At 47.4% G+C, this 24,779-nt stretch overlaps 1 protein-coding gene across 1 annotated transcript; it reads left to right on the forward strand.

The window, feature by feature from the left end:
- The first annotated feature begins 5,992 nt into the window (after positions 1–5,992).
- Positions 5,993–24,779, forward strand: EIF2B5 (eukaryotic translation initiation factor 2B subunit epsilon). The gene is made up of 16 exons (XM_027685527.1): positions 5,993–6,145; positions 7,260–7,384; positions 7,777–7,962; positions 8,047–8,224; positions 9,488–9,568; positions 10,315–10,392; positions 10,473–10,785; positions 11,420–11,565; positions 11,870–12,008; positions 12,626–12,727; positions 13,372–13,479; positions 14,391–14,481; positions 15,251–15,374; positions 20,190–20,315; positions 21,839–21,949; positions 23,027–24,779. The coding sequence occupies exons 1-16, from the start codon at positions 5,993–5,995 to the stop codon at positions 23,090–23,092; spliced, it is 2,127 nt and encodes a 708-aa protein (XP_027541328.1). The 3' UTR covers positions 23,093–24,779.

A 24,779-nucleotide genomic window follows, 5' to 3' on the forward strand; every position in this document is an offset into this window, starting at 1 on the left:
GGGTTAAAGGAAACATGCCCTCTCCTCTGAACAGGGCCCTTGCAGAAAAGGCAGTGATCAGAGCACAGATAGCTGAGCCTTGATCAAAGCTCTCCCTCGCTTCTGGCAGACCAGGAGATGGGAAGCAGAGCTGCCTCCTTCCTGAAATGATGCATCTGCTGCCGGCAGCAGGGAGAAGGCAGAGGGATGGAGAACTCCTCCTCCTCCAGCATCCTCTCCAGGCAGGGCTGTGGCTGCTCTGGAAAGGAATGCTGCAAGAGCCCTTTACCTCCTCTGGACAAGATGAGGGATGAGGACTTGCTCTGCCCTTATACAGGAAAGGGGCAGCCCCCTCTCGACAAGGGAGCAGAAACAGATCAACAGTTCCTGCTGGTGCCTGCTCTGTGTCAGTGCCGTAAGGCCCCAGGGTGGGAGGGAGGGAGAGAGAGATAGGCTGGAGCCAGCTAAGGAGCTGGAAATGAGGCCCTAGGTCAGAGAGTGGCCAGCCAACTTTCTGGGTATTTGCCCTGGCTGTTTAGAAATAGGGAGTTCCCTCCTTGCCCCTGGCAGCCCTGAACCCATGGCACCATGGGTTCCCTTGTCATGATAGAGGTGACAGCAGGTCCTGTCCCTGTACTGCTTTGCAGTATGGTGTTTCTCTGCCCATCTCCACAGTCCCAAGGCTGCGGTTACCCAGCCCCACACATTTTTCTCTCTGGCTCAGCCCATGGATTCCTTCCTAGCAGATATTAATGAAACCTCTCTGGTTTCATTACCTAGCTACCCTTACATACCTGTTTGGGAAGGGCCATTCCCAGCTTCTCTTGCTATAGGAATCCACACATATCAGAGCTGGAAATGGGTTAGCTGGGAAAACAGGAGGCAGCTCTGCTTGTGCACCACTGAACTGGGAAAAAGAATTTGTTCACAGGCTGCAATCCCATTTCACATGGCTCAGTGCAGAGCCAAACAGGAGCACAAAGCTGGGGGTAAACCCTGGACTAAGGTACAGTTTGAAGGGCAGGGACCCCAAGGGAGGAGGTGTTACCCATGTAGTAGTGGTGCAAAAAGTTCTGTGTGAATAAGGAACGCAGAAAGGGCAGGGGAAGTGTTACTCTGTAGACTGACAAGCCTTTCTCAGGGAGAAAGTGACCTCCTGGGTGTTCATGCTCAGGCAGTCCCTGCGTGACTGGGACTGCTGGTTCCTGTGACTGCTCCAGCACTGTCCCTGATGGGAAATGTGTTTTGCTTTTCAGACTTGAGCGGTTTCTGGGGTCACACAGGGTGGCTGCCTCCAGGGACTGCCATCCCTGGGGCTGGAGCACATGCCAAGCCCAGATGGCCGCTGACTCATTTTCTACTCCTGGACAGGGTGTCCTCACCGAGCTCACTGAGAAGCCTAAGCCCAAAGCCTCATCAGTCTCTGAGAGTGACCAGAGAGATGAATCAGCAAAGGATGGAGTCAGAGTGTGAGCAGGAATAGCAGAAGAGCAGCACACAGGTGATCCTGCACCTGCATCATGGTTACCATGATGGCAAGACCATGTCTGTTAGTTGGACATGAGCACCATCGCTCTGGGGCTGGTGTTTTTCCTCAGGAGAGCAGCTGCTGGTGAGGGATAATGGTAGCAGCTACCTAAGAAATATGGAAGTAGCTGTTGCTTGCTGAGGCCATGGGGAGAGAGAAAAAACATTGCAAGGTGGAGAAGCTAGAGTAAGGCTTGTAAAGAAAGGGCTGGAAACTCAGCTAAAACATCCAGGGCAGTATGGCCTACAACTCAGTCCGTGTCTGTGAGGCCAGAGCTTGGGACCAGGAAAAGCCACAGAATGAAGTAAATTAGAGAGATGTTTACTCTATGACTTAGCTGTGCTTTCTCTGCCTCTCCTCTAATTTCAGGTTCCTGAGCTCCAGGCAGGGCTGGTCAGTGGCAGACAGACTGTCACATGCATGTCCCTTCTCTAGAGTAAGCAGTGGGGCACTTCTGCTGTCCCCTGTCTCTCCAGGGAGACTTGTGCCACTCGTGGGGAACCTGTTCAGCTTGGCATACCTGTGGGGTACCCAGTGGCATGGGATGAGCATCCACAAGCAGCACTCTGCTACATTCTGCTCACTGTGAGTGTTCTGCTCCTTGCAAAGGGACCCCTCCAGTCCCATCTCTGTGTTTTGGCAGCTGGGGAGGTGCTGGTGCAGCACTTGTCTCATTGCACATCCCATCTGGCACAGGGGCAACATGAAACATGGGAGGGCTGCATAGAGGGAGCTGTGGCAGCCCAGAGCTCAGGCAGCAGTAACTCCCTGTTAGCAGGTGAGTGACGCTGTTCCCAGCATCCCACCGGTAGAAGAGACCACCAGGGAGTTCTGCAAGCAGCACCCCTGGGCAGCTGGAAACCTGTGGGGATGCAGACAGGGTGATCTTGTGTCTTTGGCTCCCTTTCTCAAGTCTGCCAACCCAGAAACCAAGAGCAGAGGAAGCTCAGCAGTTCATCTGGCAGAAACCTTCTGCTGAGAAGCACAGAAGAGGCCCAAATGAGCAAACAGCTTGTGAGTCAGTGTCCCTGTTGTCCCTGCTTGGCCAGAGCCCAGGGTGTGGGAGGGAGGGAGGCAGAAGGGTTGGTATGTAGAATCTGTCTGGCTTTCATGCTTTCTGACTTACTTGTGGTCTGCAGTTTTCTTTTTACCTGCAGGACTTGGTTCAGTGCTCAGGTAAATCTTGTGTCAGGCACAGAGTCATTCAGGTGACCAAGAGGGCTGAACAATGTCCGTGTCCTGGCTGTTGCCTACCCCTTCTCCCAGGGCCAGGAGCTCTTCCAAGGGTGCTTTGGGGCCGGCAGACCCCTCTCTGCACCTGGCAAGTGAGTGTCAGCTGTCCTGGGTAAGTTCAGGACAGTCCCCTGAGCCCAGACACCATGTCCCATGGCCTGCCCCCATCACCTCTGACACTGTGTGGGGATAGCTCCAACCAAACCAGGCTCTCTGTCAGCATGGAATGGCCTAAGAAGAGCTGAGTTTAGGCATTAATTTCATCCCTGAACTGGAGTTGAGATGACAGAAGTCCCATAGTTCTGCTGAGGCACCCAAGGATGCTCCAAGGGCATCAGAGCTGCCATCCACCAGGCAAGACATGTGAGGGGAAATAAGCCTTGTGCTAAGGCATGTGGTTCTTCCATGTGACCTCCTGTGATTCTCCTCATTGCAAATCTCACCACTCTGGGGAACCCTTGGTCCCACTCCCCCGATCAATGTGGAGCCCCAAAACTGCCTAAAATAGGACCAAATCTGGAGCTACCTGGCAAGGCTTAGTGATGCCTCATGGGCCATTGTCTATGCAGAGGGAAAAGCCAGGGAACAACTAAATGCTTAGCGAGAACAACAAATGGAAAAGACAGAAGGATTAAAAATGTAGCGACAGGGACCAGGAAGATGCCCCAGGAAGCAGAACATCCCCCAAGGCTCATCATTCCTGGAGTTGGTATATGCTGCCCCAGGATGCTATGTCCAAGAATATCCAAGGATGAGGGAGGAAGGAAAAGTCCCACAGTCTCTCAGTCTTCCCACCCCACTGCCCAACCACTGTTGGATACTGATATTGATAGACCTCCAGTCTAATCCAGCTCAGTCTCATTTAAATTTTCATGAGCTAATTTCAGTTTTAAAAGCTCCATGGGAATTATATTGCTTCTAGAAAATGTTTGGCCTGGGTGCTATTTGCATGGAAGTTCACGGTTAAACCAAAGGGAAATGTGTCTGCAAAGCCTGAGGAATATTTATCAAGCTGATTTTGAGTTCAGTTCATTAGCAATTACCTTGATTTGTCTTCCCCTGTACTTGCCAATTTACCAGGGCAACGTCTTGGAAACTTGCCTCACTTGGAGAGAGAACAGGATGTAATTAGCCAGATAATCCGCTGAGTCCCCTGTCAGCCTCTCTGTGCCCGGTCCCAACTCAGCCAGTGGCTGTGCAGGCTGGATCAGACCTGATTTCTGGTGCTGCTTATGCACTTAGTACTACATAGGCAGGAACCAAGATGCTGTCCTGCCCTCAGGCAATGACAAATCCACTTCTTGGATCACTCCTCAAGCTGTAACCCCTCAGCTGAAACCACCTGGGAGCATTTGTCACAGGGTTAGCTTATTTGCTGAGGCAACAAGATTCCCAAGGGTGCATGGGTCCCTATTTTTGAAAAGGATAGGGATAATTTATTTCCCATGGGCAGCTCATTTCTATTTTCTTGCTGTGTCCATCCTTGCTGCTTTATGCCAAAACAGTAGCTAAGGTCAAGTGACTCAGCTGCAAGGTGCGGCACAGCAAGGGCTCAGTCACAAGTCACTGGGCGCAGATGGCACCACGTAAGCAACACGTGAACATTTTAACTGCTAAGGGAAATTTCAGGGAATGCCCAGTGCTGCAGAGTCCTTCAGGAGACAGAGGAGACTTTGTTTTCTACTACATCAGTCCTGAACCTGCAATTCAACCAATGGGGAGGAATGCTGCATGTTAGAGTCTTCTCCCTCTCGCCAGAGACCCCTCAGCACGGCCACAGGGGCTGTACGGGTTGCCCGACACTGAGACAGTGCTGTAGGTCTGTGATTAAGTAGTGCCTCCTTAATTTCCCCTCTCACCAGGATGGAAAGTCTATGTGCCTTGAGCTGATATGCTATGTGCCTTGAGCTGATAACCCCATGCCACCTTCCGCCCGAGGGAGGGGCCCTGTTGTGGAGGTGGAGGTGCAAGTGTCTTGTTTTTCTCTCTTGGATTGCAATTGAATTGTGTATCAGCTCCTTGAGTTTCTGGCTGGTCACTCAGTAGCAGATGACAGTAGCAAGGACCAGAGCAGTGTCACAGTGGGTCAGATTATGAGGAGCAACTGGCAGCAAGAATCCAAGTGAGGTGACAGAGCAGGGCTGTGACCACCTGTCCCCATGTGGAGAGGGGCAGAAGCGTGACAACAGGGCAGGGCAGAGAGCACCATTTTACCTGCAGCACCCAGTGCTGGTAAGGGCTCTCCTGCTGCCATCCCATGGGGATGGTCTCTAAGCCTGTTTCCCCGGTTTTGAACACAGGGGTTATCACACAGCTTTCCCTGGGTGACAGGGAAATGAGCAGAGAGCAGCGCTGTGTGAGCCGTGCCCGGTAAGAACCGCAGCACTGCCTGGCAGCAGGGAGAGGCAGCAGAGGGACTGAGCCGTGGGCACGTTCTCTGTGCCGAGGTCTGGACGTGGCTGATCCCCTTCTGAGGGCCAGGATAATATTGAAACACATTAGGAGGGACAAACAGATCTGCATGATGGCAGAGCCTGGGCTGGGGCAGGAGTGGCTGGAGAGGATCGGGATCCATGGAACTGAGCAGGGGACACAGCTGGACACCCTCACTGCAACATCGTGAGCCAGGGTGCTTCACCGAGCTGAGGGGAAGACAAATGCCATCCCCACTCCAGAAACCACATCTTCTTTCCTCCATTTTGCTCTGGAAGGGTCTCTGAGTGGGCTCCGAGGGGCCCCTCAAGGGCTGTGGGTTTTGGGGACACCTCCTTGGTGGCAGTGCTGATGTGCGAGTGCTGCCGGGATGTTCCACACCAAGGGTGTCCTTCGCAGCAGCAGCGTCTGGACACATGGAAATGCAGCACAAACACATCACTGATAGGAAGCGTAGCAAGAAAACATCACAGCTCCCAAAACCGGGCATCACCGGGGTCGCATGAAAGGACATCCCCCGAGGCCACCAGGGGATGTCTGTGGGGGCGTTCAGGCCTTCCCCTGGCGGGTCCTCGGCCATGGCAGGAAGCTGTGCTACTCTTCAGCCGCCCTCTCACCAGGGCACGGCGATAAAACGCCCCTCCCTTGGCCACAGAGGCGCTGCCGGGTGTGGCGAGAGAATGGGCGGGGGGGGGCAACGAGGAGGTCCCGCCCCGCTCCCGCCGCCCCGCGCCGCCCCGCGCTGTTCTGTCCCCGCCGGGCGCCCGTCGGCGCTGGCGGCGCGGGCGGAAGCGGAAGCGCTGTGGGCCGCGTGCGGAGATGGCGGCCCGCGGCACCGCGCGGCGCGGGCCGGGCGCGGGGGCTGCCCGCGGGCCTGACCCGCAGGACGAGCCGCCGCCGCCGCTCCAGGCCGTGCTGGTCGCCGACAGCTTCAACCGCCGCTTTTTCCCGATCTCCAAGGACCGGCCACGGGTGAGGAATACCCCCTGGGTGCTGTCACCGGTGCTGTGTGTCCCGGTGTGCGCCGTGCGCGGGCGGCCGGGCCGAGCAGAGGTCTGGCGAGAGGAGAGTGCTCGCCCTGCGCTGGGTCGGGAGGAGGCGGCGAGGCCGTCCCGGGCTCGGGCAGCCCCCGCCGAGGCTTCTGCCGCCTGCCCCCGCGCTGCGGAAACCTCTGACAGTTCTCTGTAAGAGTTTATGTGTAAGAGTCTTTTAGAGTTTACTTAAGAGTCTGTGAGAGTTTATATCCCCCGCTGGAGAGGCAGCGAGGGTCTAATTGCTGCTCACTTTTCCATATGGCACCGCGCTGCTGGCTTCTCTGTGTGTGGTGCAGGAGCGGCAGCAGGTTTGGACAGGTTCGTTTGTGATAAAGAAACAAAATCTTGGTCCTTGTCAGTAGTGGGTGAAAGAATATGGCCAAAAAATGGATGGGGAAAACACTTTAATTATCCAGCTCAGAGGACTGTGTGTTAAAGGAGCATAAAAAGCTTCTAGAGAATTTAGATCTGGACAATTATCTCACCTCGTTTGCTGATTAAATGTTTGTGGTGCTCGTAATTATACACGCGAGCTCAGGCCTGAAACAAAGCAGCACCAGAAATTAATTAAAGAATAGTATGAGATCACTCAGTTGTGAATCAGTAACTCAGTTTAGAAGTGTGAATTGGATCTCAAGTCAAGAGAATACTTGCTTCACTTCAGGTTGGGGTTTTTTTCCCCTTCTTTAATTGTGGACATTCATATTCCTGTGGCATCATTCATGTCTGACAGGTTTTTCTTGAAGCAGTTAAAAGCCTGAGTCAGGAAACCACCACTCTGGGATTTTTTTTTTTCAGTCTCTGATTTATTTGCATCTTCTTGAAGAGTCTTCTGTGATAACTTCAATTTTTTATGCCTTCCTCTCAGAACTGAAGATCTGCCTCTATAGAAGATCGGAAATTAACTTTTACTGTTTAGATCAGCTCCAGAAGCTTTTTATAAAAGGTGGTGGAGCAGTTACTTGTGTTATGTTTCTGGTACTACTGACAGTATTATATCCTAAAGTTGTAAGGGGCTGTCTATATGCTTTTTGGTTTTGGGTTTTTTTCAGGCTCTTTTACCTATGGCAAATGTGGCCATGATTGACTATACCTTGGAATTCCTAACAGCGACTGGAGTGGAAGAAACCTTTGTTTTCTGCTGTTGGAAGTCAGCTGAGATAAAAGAGCATTTGCAGTAAGAATCTCTTCTTCTTTTTAACTTTATCATAGAGAAGATTTTTCTGTCTTCCAACAAGCCTCAAAGGCCTGACTGATCCTTCTGAGGAAAACTGCAAGAGATTCCTTTTCAACCGTGGTCTCCTAATGTATCTCAAAAAAGACTGTTCCTCCTGTGTAGGAGAGTGGTTGTGCAGTGTATTGGGGTTGGATGTTGTGGGACTGCCCCTCAATTAACCTGCTGCGTGCACAGGAGTGTCCCTGAGCCTGTCGATAGTGGGCTTGCTGTGACGGGATCCTCCTTACCTCGCCTTACCGATGTGCCATGCACTGGAGCACTGTGTCCTAGTGTGTTCTCTGTAGGAACAGCCTCTTTGTGCCTTCCTGATGGGTTTTTTTTTCTCCTCACAGGAAGTCCAAGTGGTGCCGCCACACGTCTCCCAACACGGTGCGGTTTGTGACCTCGGACCTGTACCGCTCCCTCGGTGACGTCCTGCGGGACGTGGATGCCAAGTCCCTCGTTCGTTCCGACTTCATTCTCGTCACTGGGGATGTGGTGTCCAATTTCAATATATCCAAAGCCCTGGAGGAGCACAAGTAGGTGCTGCTTGCCTGGTGTGCTGAGGCTCTGGGCTGTAGCTCTCTGAAGAGTGATCTCAGAGTTCTACCCTCCTTTTTCAGGTTGCGTCGTAAGATGGAGAAGAATGTTTCTGTGATGACGATGATATTCAAGGAGTCCTCCCCTGGCCACCATGCCAGGTGCAAAGAGGATGACATTGTTATTGCTATGGACAGTGCCACAAACCGTGTCCTTCACTACCAGAGAACCCAGGGGCTGAAACGATTCCGCTTTCCTATGGTGCGTCTGAACCTGACGGGTGGAAAAGGGTTGTGGTAGTGAAGCAGCCCATGCAAGGAGAAGATCCTCCTTGAATGTGGGCTGGGGAACAGTTCTTGCTACTTCTCTTGGAGGAGCAGATGATAGGAAGTAACTTGTGGTAAACTAGCTTTTTTTTTCCCTCAACCTATATTTGAGGCTTGGTGAAATTGTGCTGGGGCACACATGCTTGGGACTCATTTCAGTTTGAAAGTGGGGCAGACGTATTTCTCACAGTTCAGGTTTTGCCCTTTATTTCCTTTTCACCATGTAAAACAAGGGAGGGAGATGATCTGTGCTGTCACAGGGGCTCACAAATTGGGATGCATATACCACTATGCACAGACCATTTTCACAGAATCACAGAATCATTTAGGTTGGAAAAGACCTGTGAGATCATCAAGTCCAACCTTTGACTGATCACCACCTTGTCAGCTAGACCATGCCATGTCCAGTCATTTCTTGAACACCTCCAGGGATGGTGACTCCACCACTTCTCTGGGCAGTCCATTCCAACTCTTTCCTTTTGAAGTGTGTTGGGCCTGACTCGGGGTGGAATAACAGCAGGTGCAAGGAGTGGTGCCTTCTGTTGTCTTTGCCTATTCACCTAATAATGTGGTAAATGCTCTGTAAATGTCTGCAGAGGCACTTTCTCCAGTGAGATAGATGGACTATTTTCTTTTTTCAACTTGGAACTAAGGCTGTGATTGTATAGTATTTTCATCCCCAAATCAGTAGTCAGGAGGTTGTTTTATGCCTTCAAATGAAAGCACAAATCGCTGTAGAAAACTCAACTAAACAAAACCAAAAACCTGACCCCACCCCAAAAGCCCTTCCTCCCCAAACCCAACAACACAAAACCAGACGACAGTTGTAAAAAATTCACAGGGGGATTTCATAGCTGTGAACTATGAAAATTGTATTTTGATTGATCAAATTTTTTTTGTACATTAGTAGCTCCCAGAGACTGAGGTGAAGAGCCTCCTGGAGGAAAAGTGATTGTTGGAAGTACAAACTGTTTCTTGGAGAGCTGCAGTGTGTAAGGGTGAGGACAGTCTCTGCTGACTGACACTCAGCTCTTTGTGTGACCAGGCTGTGCCTGCTAAGCTTGGGCCTAGTGTAGATCATAGGTTTCTCTGATCTTCAGAACTTCAGCCACTTTAATAATTCAGTCAGTACTGCCCCTGGCTCATAGAATGGTACTGCATGAGTCACTTGGATCATCTGAATTTTTTCCTCTTTCAGAGTCTGTTCCAGAACTCAATTGAGAACGTCGAGGTGCGCCATGACTTGCTGGATTGTCACATCAGCATCTGCTCTCCGCAGGTGAGCTCTGCCCTTCCAGGGGTCCAAAATTCAGTCTGCATTGCTCCCTTTGTACTGCTGGTGTGCAGGGGGTGCATGTGGCCTGGGTACTAGTTTTGGAAAACAGAACTCTCAGTGACTGAGCTGAGAACCTGAGTGGTCATGTGGTGCTGCTCTGTGGAACGTATGGGTGCTCAGCCTGTATCTGGCATCCACTGCTTGAGCCCAGGCAGAACTACACAGTGGATGTATCCAGAGACTGGCTGATTTGGTACAGAATGAAACTATTCCAGAAAATAAGTGATTTCATTTTGGATACAATAACATCTGTGGAACAGAGGTGATGGCTGTGCTGTGGAAAGTGTCAGTACCTGCAGGCTGGTGCCATACTAGGGTAACATTCAGGGTTATTCCAGCCAAGCCTCACTAACATCTCTTCCACATCTGATAAAGCTTGTCTGCAGCCTTCCCTTGGGAATTAAACTACAAAGTGAGACTGGGCGGATTGCTTGGAAATGTTAAAGCAATGTTTTGCCCCTTTTGAAAACCAGAATCCGTTCATGGATTCTGGCAGAGGAGGAGGAGATGGGAAGGTCAACATTCCTAGCAGAAGGAGTCAGAGCTTTATTCCAGGCAAGAGCATGGAATTGTATTGTATAATTTGTATAATTTGGCTCTCTGAGAACCACTCAATAGCCACTAATTACCAGGCTTCCCTGGCAACATTTTCTCTAACTATATTATTTCCTTTTATTTTATTTCTGAAGGTGGCTGAGCTGTTCACAGACAATTTTGACTACCAGACACGGGATGACTTTGTGCGTGGTCTGTTGGTGAATGAGGAGGTAAGGAGAGAGTTGTTACAAGGGAGATCCTATTGCCTTGCCTTAGAGAGTCTCCTGACGTACTCCTGCCTGTCTCCCAGGTCCTGGGGAACCAGATCCATATGCATGTAACGACGGAAGAGTATGGTGCTCATATATGCAACCTGCTAATGTATGAGGCCGTGTGCTCCGACATCATCCGGCGCTGGGTTTATCCTCTCACTCCGGAGATGAACTTCACTGATGACAAGAACCAGAGTTACACGCATTCCAAACACAACATTTACCGAGGGGTGGATGTTAGCCTTGGCCACGGCAGCGTCCTGGAAGAGAATGTGCTCATCGGGCAGGGAACAGTCATTGGCAGCAACTGCTCCATCACAAACAGTGTTATTGGGCAGAACTGTAGGATAGGTGAGTACAAGAATGGGGTTCGTGCCAGCCTTGCCAGGGCAGGGCATAGGTTGCTGGGATTTAGTTTTTAATGTGCATTTGGCACTGAGAGAGGATGACAGGTGGGTACTGATTAATTTCTAATGGGAAGAAAGGAGAAAACCTTGTTTTTCCAGCAGGGGAAATAGATTAAAGTTTTCAGGATACCACAGTGAAGCTGGAAGGTGAAAAGTACTTCATGGAAATGAGTTGTTTCAGCAATAGAGAATGCATGAACTTTACTGATCTAGAGTTACCCCCCACCAAACTTATCCTGCGAATGAGGGACATCTGTTCCCATTCTTGTGAGCTGCTTGGTACTCCTTCCTAGCCTTGGCAGGATTTTCTGGGTTTTTTTGTGATTTGGCTGTATTTGTCCAAAACCGACATGTCAGTTGTTACTCTCAACTTAAGTCTCTGTAGAGAACAAACTTGTCTTTCAGGTTTGGATAAGAAGTGGCCATAGGCCTCTAAGGCAAATTTTTCCCTGTCATCTAACATCCACCGTGCGTCAGGGGTGTTGGGATTCAGTAAGATGCTGTCTAGTGGACTCAGCAGTGTGAGAGAGCAGCAGACTGCCTTGCTTAACATATTTGTACTTGGTGCTGTATAACAGGTGATAAAGTTGTTTTGGACGGAGCTTTCCTGTGGGACAGAGTACACATAGCAGATAATGTGGAGATCCACCATTCTGTTGTCTGTGATGAGGCTGAAGTGAAGGAGAAAGTAAAGCTAAAGCCCCGCTGTGTCCTCTCTTCTCAGGTGAGATGATTTTTGTCTGGTCTGCTTTGTGTCTTCCTTGGCAGGTTACTAAACTTGTACTAGAGCATACCAGAATACAGGGCTGCTCCAAGGCTTTTTGCAGGGATGATGACTGTGCTACTCTCCCACCTTTTTCTTCCCTTTGTTTGGCTGGGGCAGTATGGTGTGGGATCTGGCAGTGCTGATGTCTTCAGTTATATTTATTAATGAGAGCCTGTCTGGAGCAGCTGCTGTCCCTGCTGGTGGAGGTACATGGGGGCAGTCAGGGTATTGTTTCATTAAGATATGTTGTACATATTTGCAGGTAGTAGTAGGTCCTGGCATCACTCTCTCTGAGGGCACGGTGATCTCTCTGCACCCCCCAGATGAGGAGGAAGAGGACGATGACCAGTTCAGTGATGATTCTGGTGTGAACAAGGAGGAGAGCAAAGTGAAACTGAAAGGTATGAGAGTCTCTGGCTCCATGCACCAAGGCTGTGCAAGGGCTTTGCCTTCCATGATCTTTTGGAGTCTTTCCCTCCCTCATTCAGCAGTGCCAGGCTGGAGCTTAGTACTGCATTCAGCTTGGAACCTATGTGTTTTCATTAGGGCAAGCAAGAATATTCACCTCAAAGTTGGACAGGGAGATGCACCTCAGTATCCCAGTACTAACTTTGGAGGCTCAGGTATATTTCATTTTCCTTTGAGTAGGAGCCCTGTAGGAGACAATAAGATCAAGTTGGAAGAGATGTTAAGTTCAAGGCAGTTGCAAGATGTATGTCCTCATATCTGGACTGTGTCCAAGGGCTTTGTCCTTGTGAAGTACTGTTTTTACAATCTGGGTTTGTCAAGGGATCTAAACACGGTCTGCTGAATGCTGCTGCTGTAGGGAGGAGTAAATCGGTCACTTGTCAAGATAAGTGAGAAGATAAAAGCTGAAATCTGTATGCATCTGCAGGAATCCCGGCTCCCTCTTGAAGGATATTTAGGGACAGTAATGTGCAGGTTATACCAGTTCATTTCAGGTTTGCCTGTAACCAGATCCAGTACATTTATGCTCTGATTGCTGATTCTTTTTCAGGTTACAATAAAAAGGACGTAGGCTCAGAGGGCAGAGGCTATCTCTGGAAACCAGATGACAAGAATGAAGAGGATGAAGAAGAGCAGAGACAAAGCCTATGGGGTGAGGAAAAGTTTAGTGTGGTCACCTGGGGATGAACAGACAGACCTGTGTTGGGGAAACTGGCCAAGTGGGATGTTGATAGTTGTGTGTAGACCAAGACTTGAGCTTTGTGAAGCAGAGTGGCTCCAGGTAATACCTGTGTGTGGAGGCAAGGTGAGAGGTGAAAGCAATTGATGGACCAGATTCTCTCTTCCTGTGCTCTGTGGAAGGTGTTTATTAGATGAGTGACTTGCTCTAACATCCAGAGCTGTCTGTGCTGTGGATGCTGCACTATGGGGTACCAGGCCCTCCCTCAGAGGGAATATGCTTTGGCTATTCCAGGTGCTGCTGGCTTTCTTCCTGGGAGTGACAGTGTCTGCTGACATTGCTCCATCGTGAGTCAGCAGCCTGCACAAAATGCATTTGCTTCTGTCCCTGTCCTTTGTTGTCTGCCTGCAGACTCTCAAAAAATGCCATTATCCTAGTGCCAGCTGCAGCATTCCCTCTGCAGCAAATCTAATCATCTGGACCTGTAAATAGAAGCTTCCCTGCAAGGACAGATAGTTGCTGACTTGGTTGGGAAGTCCCTAGGACACCTGTTTCCTCATGCATGTGATAGTTGCAGCTTTTGAGTGCTGAATGGTGCATCTTCTCTTCTTCCTCAGGCCCAGCTATGCATTCAGAGGAAGAGAGCGAGTCAGACAGCGACCTGAGCATGGGCTCTGAGGAGCCAGATAGTCGGGCAGCATCCCCTCAGCTGGATGACATCAAAGGTGAGAGATGAGTGGAAAGAACTATGGTGACTCTGCAGAGATAATGCAATGTGTGAGATTTGTGCTGCTTTCTCTGTGTGTATTGGAAAATTTGTGGACGTCTATAATATGCTGTTTCCTGATTTCACTTTCTGTGTATTCTGCAGAGGTCTTTAATATTCTCTGTATCCTTGTTGTGTTAACCCAAGGCAGTCAAGGATGAGAAACTAGACAAATATCCTCCATCTTTCTCATTCCTGATCACTGGGTCTACATGAAAGAGCTCCCTAAATTGTCTGTTTAAATGGCAGTGCTGTTGCCTAAACTCAGAGACTATGGGAAGGTCCAGCAGAGTTTCCCTGTGTGGACAGCTTAGTGCTGTTCTTGTTGGAGAATTAAATGTCCTTGTAGGAGCTGCGTCTTTTGGCAGAGATGTTTTGTTTTTCTCTTTTGTTATGTTAAGCTTATCTGGATTTGAAATGGGTTCAAGCCAAATTGAAAAAAATAAAAAAAAACCCCAAGTTTTCATGTTGGAATATCTCCCCTAAGGAAATTAAATCAATAAATTTTAGGTTAGAATTCATATCTTTAGTTATGGGAAGATCAAGTTCGTCTGAATGGGAAAAGCTAGATTGTGAAAGTATAATAGAAATTCCACACTAAATGGTTACCTGTAGAGATAAATAGTTTTGTACTGGTTTCTGTGGATAGATCAATGATTTCTGTAGGTAGTTTCCTATATTTCCTATATTTGAATTATATCCCATTATTTATAAGCCTAGTTGCTGTGGGTTTGTGTCAACTTACAGAGAACAAATAGACATCAGTGTCAGAATGCTCCTTTGTGAAGGGCATAGTTCCTTCAGTAATGAGCATTTTGAATAATCTGTGCTTTTCCCTCACCTCTAACTGCCTGTCCTTTCTTTCATTAGTTTTCCAGAATGAGGTTCTGGGTACATTACAGAGGGGTGAAGAAGAAAACATTTCCTGTGACAACCTGGTCCTGGAAATAAACTCCCTCAAGTGAGTGTTCCCCTAGGGATGCTGTCCCTTATGCTGAATGGTCGAGTTTGACAGCAGACCTGTCAAAAGAAGAGGAGAAACCGTATGAATGCTCTTGTTTGATTGTTAAACATTAATTTTATCAGTATGGAACATGACAAATGCAGCTTAGAGATCATGACTGAATGACAGCAGAAGTTGATGGAGAGCACCAGCTGCCTCTCTAGTATCCTTGGTGGTTAGGCTTTTCCGGCCCTGGTTCTGTAAGGAGAGATTGAATTGCTGTTAAGTAACTGTGGACTGAAGAGAGCAAGCCAGTTTTTGGCACAACTGCCTGTGAGTTCATGCAGGGTCTGCTGCTCTGTGCATTGCAGCACTCAGCCAGGTGCCTGCAGCTGGGGCTGTGCTGTGGCTTGTCCACGCTGCTTTTACAGCGGCAAGTCTAGAACACATAATCAGAGTGCCTTTTACCTAGTATTTCTCAAATCCAAACCTGTTTCCCTTCTTTTGTGCAAGAACATTGCTATAGCACTCTGGTAAGTGTGAGGGTGCTATCCTTGCAGCAGTTTGTTCCACTGTGATAGCAGATTTTCAGGACTTGTGGCCTTTGCAGGGCCTGATGTAATGCAAGGTGGTTTTATTGCCTGAATATTTGGAAAACCAAACAACCAAGTAAAAAAAACAAGTCTGGAAGATGAAAATCAGATTTTCTGCTGTATCTCTGTGAAGAGCCAGAGTCTGCAGATTGATAGTGTGAAATGATGGGGTGTTTTTGCCTTTTTCATCGTAGATACGCATATAACATTGGCCTGAAGGAGATGATGCAGGTGCTCAGTAAAGTGATCCTGGAGTTCCCACTGCAGCAGCTGGATGCAAACCTGGACTCCCAAAGCTATTTCTCAGCGTTACTTCCTGTAAGTCCTGCTCCATTTGACTCTTCTTTGGACTTGTCTCTTAATGTGTAGCCATCCCTTTGTGTGCCCCAGGTAGTTCCTGGCTGAGAAGTCTCTTTGGTTAATCCTGAAGCCGCTTGAACTCTGTGAGTTCATGATCCTCTTCGTCTTCTATAGAAGTAAAAGTGAACTGAAACTATTGTACCTGCTTGACAGAACTCGGCTGAGACTGTAGGTGTGGGAGCTCTACTTCACCACCTCTGGTTTGTCTCTGTTTCCTGTGTGGGATAGAAGGGCTTCGCTGGTGTAGAAGAGAAAAGAAAAGGTCTGTTAGTGATGTCTTTGTGGGCTTGCATTCCAGGAACCCCATTCCAATCTGTCTTAAGCCCTGTCCCTGGGGGAGCAAGGGGCACTCCTCTCCCAGTGGGATCCTTTCCAAGGTCTTACTTGTCTGCGTGTTGTAGTTGGTGCCAATTTTTTTTTCAGTCAAATGCAAAGGCACAATATTATTGTCTTCGTGCGAAGATAGTTCTGCTTTGTCTCTAGAGAGATGGATTGTATGATTGGGTGAGACCAGTTTCAATTTCCTGACTTACAGGAGACAAAACAGGGTAGGATCTGTTCTAAAAAGCAGGCAGTCTTGTCTTAGTGGTTTTGTTGATCCAAGCTGAAGTTATTGTAGTATTTTTGTCTATAGCCGATTTATGCATTTGACTTTGCAAAATCTACAGGTTACCAAGATGCTCTTTTACAATGAATGAGTCTGACGTGTTTGGGACAGACTACTTTAATTTTTTTAGGACTCCTTTTATTTTTTGTAGGAGATTGATCTTAAGAGGAACACTAGAGTTCCTGCTAATCCTTTCTCTGAGGAAGTGTGTGCTGTCAATTGATGGGGAAGGGAGAAAAGCTAATTCTCCTTTGTGTAGGTGTAAGCATGGTACTTAACACCTCCTGGATGTGTGGAGATGCCTTCTGCAGGAAACATCCATGTGAACTGACCTGTTTGTCACATGACTTAGTGAGATTTTGCTGTTCAGTCAGTTTAAATTCATTTTTGCTTTTGTTCATTTTTCCAGACTGTTTTCTTGAATAGCACGTCCTGTCCTGAAAAAAGAGAATTGAAGGGGATGACTGAAGGAAATGTTGGAGCAGATGTTAGATTCTAAGTGGAAAGCACTACATCTAGACAACAGCTTGTGTGGAATTGGTAGCTATGTAGGATGTTAGATTTTTTTTATCCCAGCTAGGATATGGCATCTCCTTCTGTCTCCCAGGTTGGGCTCCTAATCTAGCACGAGTGGAACAGGAGAACTTCACTGCAGCACCCAGTCAGAAGAGGTTCTAAGTCTGGAATGAAAAATATAAATGCATCAAGTTTTGTGTAATTGCCCAAAACCTCTTTAGAAGCTAAAGACAATGGAAGTATGTGGAGGGCTTACCTCTGGGTAACTTTGTCAGTGTATATTTCATCAAAGGAAAGCTGGTGCTCATGTTTAACAGCTGAGACAGCAAATCAACTCACCTTTAGTGAGACGCAATAATAATCTAAATTTTATATTCAGGGAGACCATGCCCCATGTCATGGGCAGGTGGAATTTCTCTAGGTAGGGAATTGTGTTGATTTATGAAACACAAATGATTAATCCAGACATTACTGGTCTTCCAGGGCAGCAGCTTTGTGTATTTACCAGCAGTGCTCTGAAGAGAACAGTTCTTCGGGCAGATGATGTACAGCATCTGAAACTGTGGCTTTTCTGCAACTTGTGGTTCCCTAGTTAGTAAAAAGTACACTCCATTAATTTACTAACTCTTACTTGCACTCTGTGAATCCCAAGCACTGGCTTGGTATAGGTTAGTAAATAATGGAAGCACGAGGCTGAAATGTGCAGCTAAAATTGCTTCAGGCAATAGCGGTATTGGGCTGAGATCTGCTCATGATGGTGCAGATATGGCAAAGTGTTATTTTTTATGAGGTGGAGATACTTGCATTCTGAGAGTGGTGGATATCAGAAGCCCACTGAACCTTGCAGAACTGTTTTATGTTTCTCCCCCTCTTTGTAGCTCAACTCTGACCAAGAGATGCTGAAGGAAGATGGGTTGCTTGTGTAAGACCAATGGTAGAGCAGTCCCAGACAGCTCAGGAGGGGAAATTGTGGAAATGCCATAGTTGTGATGTATGGTTTGACTTGAAACCACAGTATGTGCTCTGAAGTGCTGGCTCCCAAACATGAAGCTCTTAAGTGTTGCAGCAGTTTTAGGAAACAAGCGTCCGGTAAAGGATATGCCCGTGGGTACGTTTTTTGGATGAAACATGGAGGCTTGAGAAATAGAGGTATCCAGTTTGATGTGTGCCAGATGTCTTGTTCAGCTCTTGCACAGGTTGTAGAGCAGAGACTTTTCCTAGAACTGTAGACAGGGATTCTGTAACATTGTGCAAGTGAACACAACATGAGATCCCTTATATCTGGGACCAAAATGGATCTTTACTTTCATTGAAGCCCTCTGTGGTGATCAGCACAGATGCTGTTGTGGTGTAACAGGTTGGAATTATAGTTTTATCCCCCATGTTTTGCACGCACGTCATGATGGTGTTCTATGCTGGGGGTAGGTATAAAATAGTTTTGGTGTCAAGACTGTCCTTCTGAGAAGAGAACTGGATCACAAACCTCTTTGAAGTTGTTACAGCATCGCTGACTAGATTTGATGAAGATGAATCAACCTGTCAGAGGGATTTTATTGCTTTCTCCAAACTAGATTGTTTTGAGGAGTTACCTGGGTAGAGTCAAAGCCTGGAAAGTTATGGTATTGTCCATAAGGCTCTCTGTCAGGTATCTTTTCATGCTTTTCAGTGTTTTATCAAATCAAAAATAATTGCAAGCTTCTAATTATCCAGTTCAGAGTTTTCATGAACTCTCCAAATGGCCTCTCTGGTCATATAGGCTCAGAGGATGTTTTTACTGAGACCTGAGCCCTCCTTTCCCCAGTAGCACCAGCTACACTGCAGTGCATGTTCTCAGCCTGAGATGGTATATTTTTTTCTCCTTTCCCTTTCCCAGCAATAGGCACACTGGATTGAGTCCTGGAGTTGTGAGTGTTTATAGCTCTGCTTTCTTTATAAATAAGTTACTTTCAGAAACTCAACAGCTTCTGTCAACAGAAAGATATTACAAAGTTTTTCTGAGCCTGGAAGGAGCTGGATAGTAGCTTTACTACATTTGAGGTGAAGATTCTGAAGAATAATAAAAATGCAGGAGATGGTGTAGAGGAGGAGAGGAGTGTCTAGGATTAAGCATTTTGCTAAAGGCTAAAATACTTTCTGGAAATATGCCACACAACTCTCAGTTTTTTGTTGTGATACCGTTATGATTAGGATCATTCTGTGCTATTACTGTTGTTCCTTGAGCCAGTTGATGTAGTACTATACAGATCAGTTTATTTGTACTAATCCCCTCCTTTGTTTCTGCTTGAGGCATGCAAATTCCAGCCTGGTTGCATAGAAAGTATGTCTGAAGAAGTGATGGAATGTAGTACCATGGAGTAGATGAGCACTGTTTCTTAGCACAGGCTGTCTTTGGTAGTCCACAGTAGCCTGGACCATCACCACAGTCTGGGTTCCAGCCCTGCTGTGTGTCCTGGAGCTCTCCCTCTGTCAGGGCTACTGCCTGTTAACAATTGTCCTCGACAGAATAATGCTGGTTAACCCCGAATGTAGGTGACTCAGAGCTCCTTCATCACACCCCAAGCCCCTGTGAATTAAATGTTTCCCTGAAAAACAGACCAGATGTGTTCCGTAAGGAGACACTGCTGAAGGCACAGCAAAACAGTGGATCTGTACAGGTGTGCCAGGGATGTAGCTGCAGGATCATCTGCTGTTGAATTACTCCATTTAAAAAGACGTGTAACTCTGATTTAATTTCCTGCAATGTTTTTGTAGAATGATCTGGTCATGATGTGGCCAATGCAGAATTTTTGTACTTTATCTGAGTTCTGATACCTTTTAAAATTGTTGTGGACAGGGATCTAAGTATTACCTCCTGTCCCTGATTCAGGTCAGTCTGTGCTGCTTTGCAGAGCTCCCAGCTGCTTGCTTCCCAGATATGTGCAACAACTGAAAGAGCTGTGGAGGACTTGGACAGAAATATTATTTGAAGAGGCAGCACCAAAATCATGAAACTTAAGACTTCATAGAAAATAAGCCTTGGAGGAGAGAACTGAGATCAGCTAATAGTGTAACAATTTCTTGCCCTTCACCCTTCCCACCCATTCCCTGCAGCAGACTCCAGGATCCAAGCAAGCCTGTAGGCACACAGCAAATGTGTGACTTGCACTTAGGGGCTGCTCTGCTGTGTTCTCATTTCAGGAGTAGCTGTTTTTCACTGTTCACTTCCTCTCAGCTGGTAATCATCCTGGCACTGTCTTTTCCTATGTTTTCTTATTTGTTCTTCCACTTTGAAGGAAAATTCCACTGAAATGTCAAATGCTCTGTTGGGGGGAAGCTTTGAGTAGCATGTATGTATCTCTCCTTATTCGTCTGCTGTGATTTGCTTTAAATACCAGATTCCATTGAACACATTTATTGTGATGATCTGGTATTCCATCCAGAGAGGCAAAAAGAAGAAAGCTAACGGATGTCATCAAAGCTGCTTAGTAAAACCAGGTCCTGTCTGCACATGTGCAAATGGACAGAGTGGGGTAAATACATGAAGTGGTGAGCTGAATGGTTTCTTAAAATGCTTCCCTGGGCCAGTTTCTTAGTGCAGCACAGCTGAGAAACAGGGCTGAGTGCACCCATCCATCTCAGCTCAGGAGCTCTTGTGTGTTTTCCCCCCGCAGCTGTTGAAGAACTGGACCCCGTTGTTTAAGAACTACATAAAACGAGCATCAGATCACTTGAATGCCTTATGTGCCATTGAGGAATTCTTCCTGGAACATGACAGTCTCTGTGCATCAATAGCTAAAGTGAGTATCTGCTCCCAAATCTGAGGACCTGTTTTTGCTGGATTCATAGTGAAATGCATCCTATTTGCATCATCAGCTTGTTTGCTTTAGAGGAGAGAATTTTGGAGTCTCAGTGGAGAGGGTGTGTAGGAAATCCATCTATAACAATTTCCTTTAAGAAAAAAAAAGTTCTATGTCTGCCTGTGCCTCTGAGGGAGCACAGCTGAGGGTGAGTATTAATTACCAGCCTGCAGCCTGCAGGGAGCTATTATTTTGCAGCTTCTAACCTCGATGCCCTTGTTGTGTGACACTGGAAGAGGCGAGGCCAGAGGCTTGCTTTAGGAAGAGCTTTACTTCATTTGTCTCTCTGTGGTCCCTGGGGTCTAACTGCTAAATGGCCTATCCTTATTTAGAGCACAAAACAAGAAAACCTGGGAATGACAGTGAGATTTTATTTAGGCTGAGCTAGTTATGAAACTAGAAATAAAGAGAAGCTGACGTGGCTAATTACCTGTCTCCCTGTTTCTGAGAGTTTTCAGCATATTCCTCCTCACCCTCCTTCACAACTGCTTTGTCCCTACATTCGTTCTTCCCTATCACATGAAGAGCATTTGACTTGGATTGCAAGTCTTTCCTTTAGCAGCAACTCAGGAAACCTCTGTCTTTTTTGGAAGAGCTCTCCTAGAGCCTACTTAACTCTTGGTTCCTCAAGAAAGAGTAATCCTAACTTCTATCAGTGCTTCTAGCTGATGGCAAACCACTTAGGACTGGAGCCAAAAGCCTTCAGTTTGGTGAGCCAAAATGTCCTTGAATTACAGCAATTGTTTGGCATGTGTCCATTGTTCTAGGGGCCTGAGTTTCCCTGGAGGCTGGGAATTGAAATGACACTTTATATTTGGAGTTGGCAGCCAGCTTTGTTAGTGCTCTGCTGCAAGGAGACCGACTGCAAAGTGCCTGCTCTGCCTGAGCACAAAGGCACCCTGAGAAAGCCTGATTGTGTCTCCTCCTCGCTCACAGGACAGGGGCTTGAGCTGATGAATGACCAATTGCTTTGACACCTGCCATAAGGCACTGCTAAGAGAGAGCTGGCAGGAGGAGGGAGCCTGGGGCAGAGCTGCATAGGTTCATGCTCTTCTGCACGTGTCCCCGTTGTGTGTATGTGGGCCTGCATCAGCTGCTTGTTACATCTGCGTTGGGGAGGGGTTTGGATTGCTTTAAAAAGAGAACTTAAGTAACATCTTGAACTGACATCCTCTGTGGCTGTTTGTTGCCCATGGCCCTCATACCCATCATCCACAGAGTTGAAGCTGATGGGGCTTGAACTTCGACTCATTATGTGTCATAACGTTTAACTGTCAGGAACATAAGGCTTGGTAGGAGAAGCACAGTTATTTTTAATAGTAAAAGGAAAATGAAGCAGACTGAGTGCCTTCTGTTGAAGATGTAGCTGAGAGACACAGATTACGTGCAAATTTTGTACTTGGACGTGAGCTAGCCCCAAAAGAGCTTATAGAAAGCCTGTTGCTCTTTTCTAATTGATGCAGGTGTTGATGACATTTTACCAGCTGGAAATTCTGGAAGAAGATGTAATTCTCAATTGGTTCTCTTTGCGGGACACGTCTGACAAAGGAAAACAGCTTCGGAAAAACCAGCGGGTAAGTCCCAAAGGTGTTTGAAGAGGCCGTTGTGGGGGAACAGAGAGACAACAGCTGCTGAAAGAAACTTTGAGTGGAGTTTGGTGTGACTGTCACCTTCTGTGGAGCAGCTGCCATTACATGGTAGGCCAAGAAACACACTAGTGCACTGAACATTAAGCAACACAACTTTGTTCTCCAGAACAGACGTTTCTGTGCATTCTGCCACAATCGTCCTGTTTGGATGACGAATGGAAGTAGGAGGATTGTTTTTAGTGTGCTCCCTGTAGCACGAGGCCAGCACTTTCTGGAGTAGCAGCACAGCTTCTCTAAGCCAACACCCATTTGAAATGGGCTTTAGGCCAATGCCCTGTGTGCTGGCCCCATGCAATTCCTTTGAAGCTTTCATTCCTGGCTCACCAGTCCCTTCGCATATATTTCTAAGTGTTTGTTGTACTGAGTGGTTGCATTTGGCTTCTGTTGCAAGGAGCATATAAACTTCTCTCCTCCATCAGGCAGAACTTTGTGCTGCAGTTGGCTGAGCCCTGTTCCAGTCCTCCTCCCTGGATCTGGAAGAGGAGCAGGGGGAAAAAAGCCATCTCTGAAGAACAGTTTTGTTTAAAACCTTTGCAAAGTCAGCTGTTAGTATAGATCAGCAGTGCTTTCAGCTGTTTTTTTAACTGCAAGCCCAGTTAAAAGGTAAAATGAGCTGCCTTTTTAATAGCAGTTTCTCAGGGAGTAGTTTTTTTCCCAGCAGAGTTTTCCTAACACGTCTTAGCTAAGGTGCAGCTGTCATCTCTTTGCCCTCAAGCTCTGAAAAACTCTGAAACTTTTGTCTTTTTGCTAAGTGTTGTGGGGATTGTCTGACTGGAGGAATCTCCCTCAGGAATTTAGTTTGCATTTGTCTGTGGCATCCCAGTTGTTTTTCACCTAACTGTCTCCTTCTCCCTCAATCTGTCTCAGTTTCTATGTTTTCTGGAAACACTTTCTCTTTCTTGTGTATGATAGTGATGATCACTCACACAATGTATTTGTTGAGCATTTGCAGCATCTCTTTGGTGTAAGTTCTTGCCCAATTATGTATCATTCTTTCTGCAGCTCCAGAAGTTTATCCAGTGGCTGGAGGAGGCAGAGGAGGAGTCGTCTGATGGCGACCAAGACTGACGTGGTGGCTCAGCATGAGAAAAGGCTCTCACTGCCTTTCTGGGCCGAGTGGGCAGGGCAAGATCAATGCCAGTGCATGGTGTGTAGATGTGAGGCCTGACATCGAAGTGACTGACAATCCCATCATCAATTCAGTTGTGTGTTCCCAACTTCACCGCTTCCCTCCCTCCCTCACTTGCACCTTATGTTGCAACCCAGTGTAAAAACCATAAGGGAAAAGCAGGAGGTGGTGATACCTAAAATCCCTCTGGAACCTGGATATGATATACTATAAGCTATCTTCGGGGAGGTCCTTGTTACTAATACAAAGGGAACGAGAGGATGCAAATGCATATGATGCCCATTTAGATCTAACCATTGGGATTGTGGAAGAATGGTCATACAGCTAAGGTATTTGGAGTCGTTGCTTCCGGAGCTAAGAGAACTCCTGCTGAAGAGACACTGGCAAGGTTGGTGAGTAAGAGCACGTGGATTAGGATCTGGAGTACAGGACTGGGATTCAGGAGTTCCTGTGCCTGGAGAAGATGCAATTGTATGAGGATGCCCAAGGCATTTTGCAGCCTAGAAGGCACTTCTGTGATCTTTCCAAAAGGGAAAATCTCTTGCCATCTGCCATGCTAGGATCTAATACGAGGTTGCACAGTGGAGTTGGTAAAACCATGTGTTTCCCCTGCTGTAGAACCAGGGATGGTGTGTGTCAGCTCCCCGGGCAGGGTTGGCTAGCAGTGGATGTGCACTGGCCAGTGCAATGCTGTGCAGGTCGACACATCTTACATGTGATCCGTCTTCTGTGCACCCCAGCTTAGCAGACATGTTTTAGAGAAGTGTCTGTTTCTTTATTTTTTTTATAAAAAGGGAGCAGAGGTGCCTGGCTCCTCCCGCTGCACCAACTATACTTGTGTTTTGCTCTGGGGGGGCACTGACTGCACCAGCTGCTTTGAAGAGGATGCAAGTTCTTAAATTCTGCTCCAATGTAAAAAGGAGCGAGTGGTATTTCCTTCAACAGCACGTGGTCTGTGTATCCACATGATTTCAGTTATACAAGCTTGCTTACTTCATGTCCTTTTATTTATTTGAAAACTTCCCTCAGACAGCAGGGAAAGTGCTGCAAACCCACTGTGAAGTTCTGCAGCCGCAGAGCAGCTTGGCAAGCAGCAGGGAGCGAGTGTGCCTCTGGCACTTTGTTGCCAGCACAGACAATATGTGGCAGCAGTAAGGCCTTTAAGAACAGCTTCCTTGAAGTGTCACTGCTGTGTTCCTTGCTCTCAAAGAACAGAGCAAAAAGGGCACAGCGAGCATCAGCGTGTCTTCATAGGTGGGGTATTTGTTGGATGTGCTGACCTTGCCTCTGCCCCTTCAGGAGGAGCATGGAATAAATCCTTTGCAGGGGGAAATGCACTGGAGCTGCCCACTCAGGATGTATTTACTTGGCTGTTCCGTGGTGCCACAATTGTCAGTGAGGGGACAGCATTGGAGACCAGGGATACTGCCTCTTAAAAGCTCATGTGCAGGCAGGGCGATCTTGTGCACTCACACTATCAGTTGCCAGGACTGTGCATAAATGTCCTTGTTTTCTGACATTGCAAACTCAGTCTTGTAAATGTTGGGGAAATAGTTGGTATCTGAATTTTCTGTATCTGCCAATATTTAATTCAGGGAGCAAATAAAACCTATCCTGGTGTTACCA

This window comes from Neopelma chrysocephalum, unplaced genomic scaffold, assembly GCF_003984885.1.
Source record: "Neopelma chrysocephalum unplaced genomic scaffold, ASM398488v2 Primary Assembly neopelma1_69, whole genome shotgun sequence".
Classification (NCBI taxonomy): domain Eukaryota; kingdom Metazoa; phylum Chordata; class Aves; order Passeriformes; family Pipridae; genus Neopelma; species Neopelma chrysocephalum.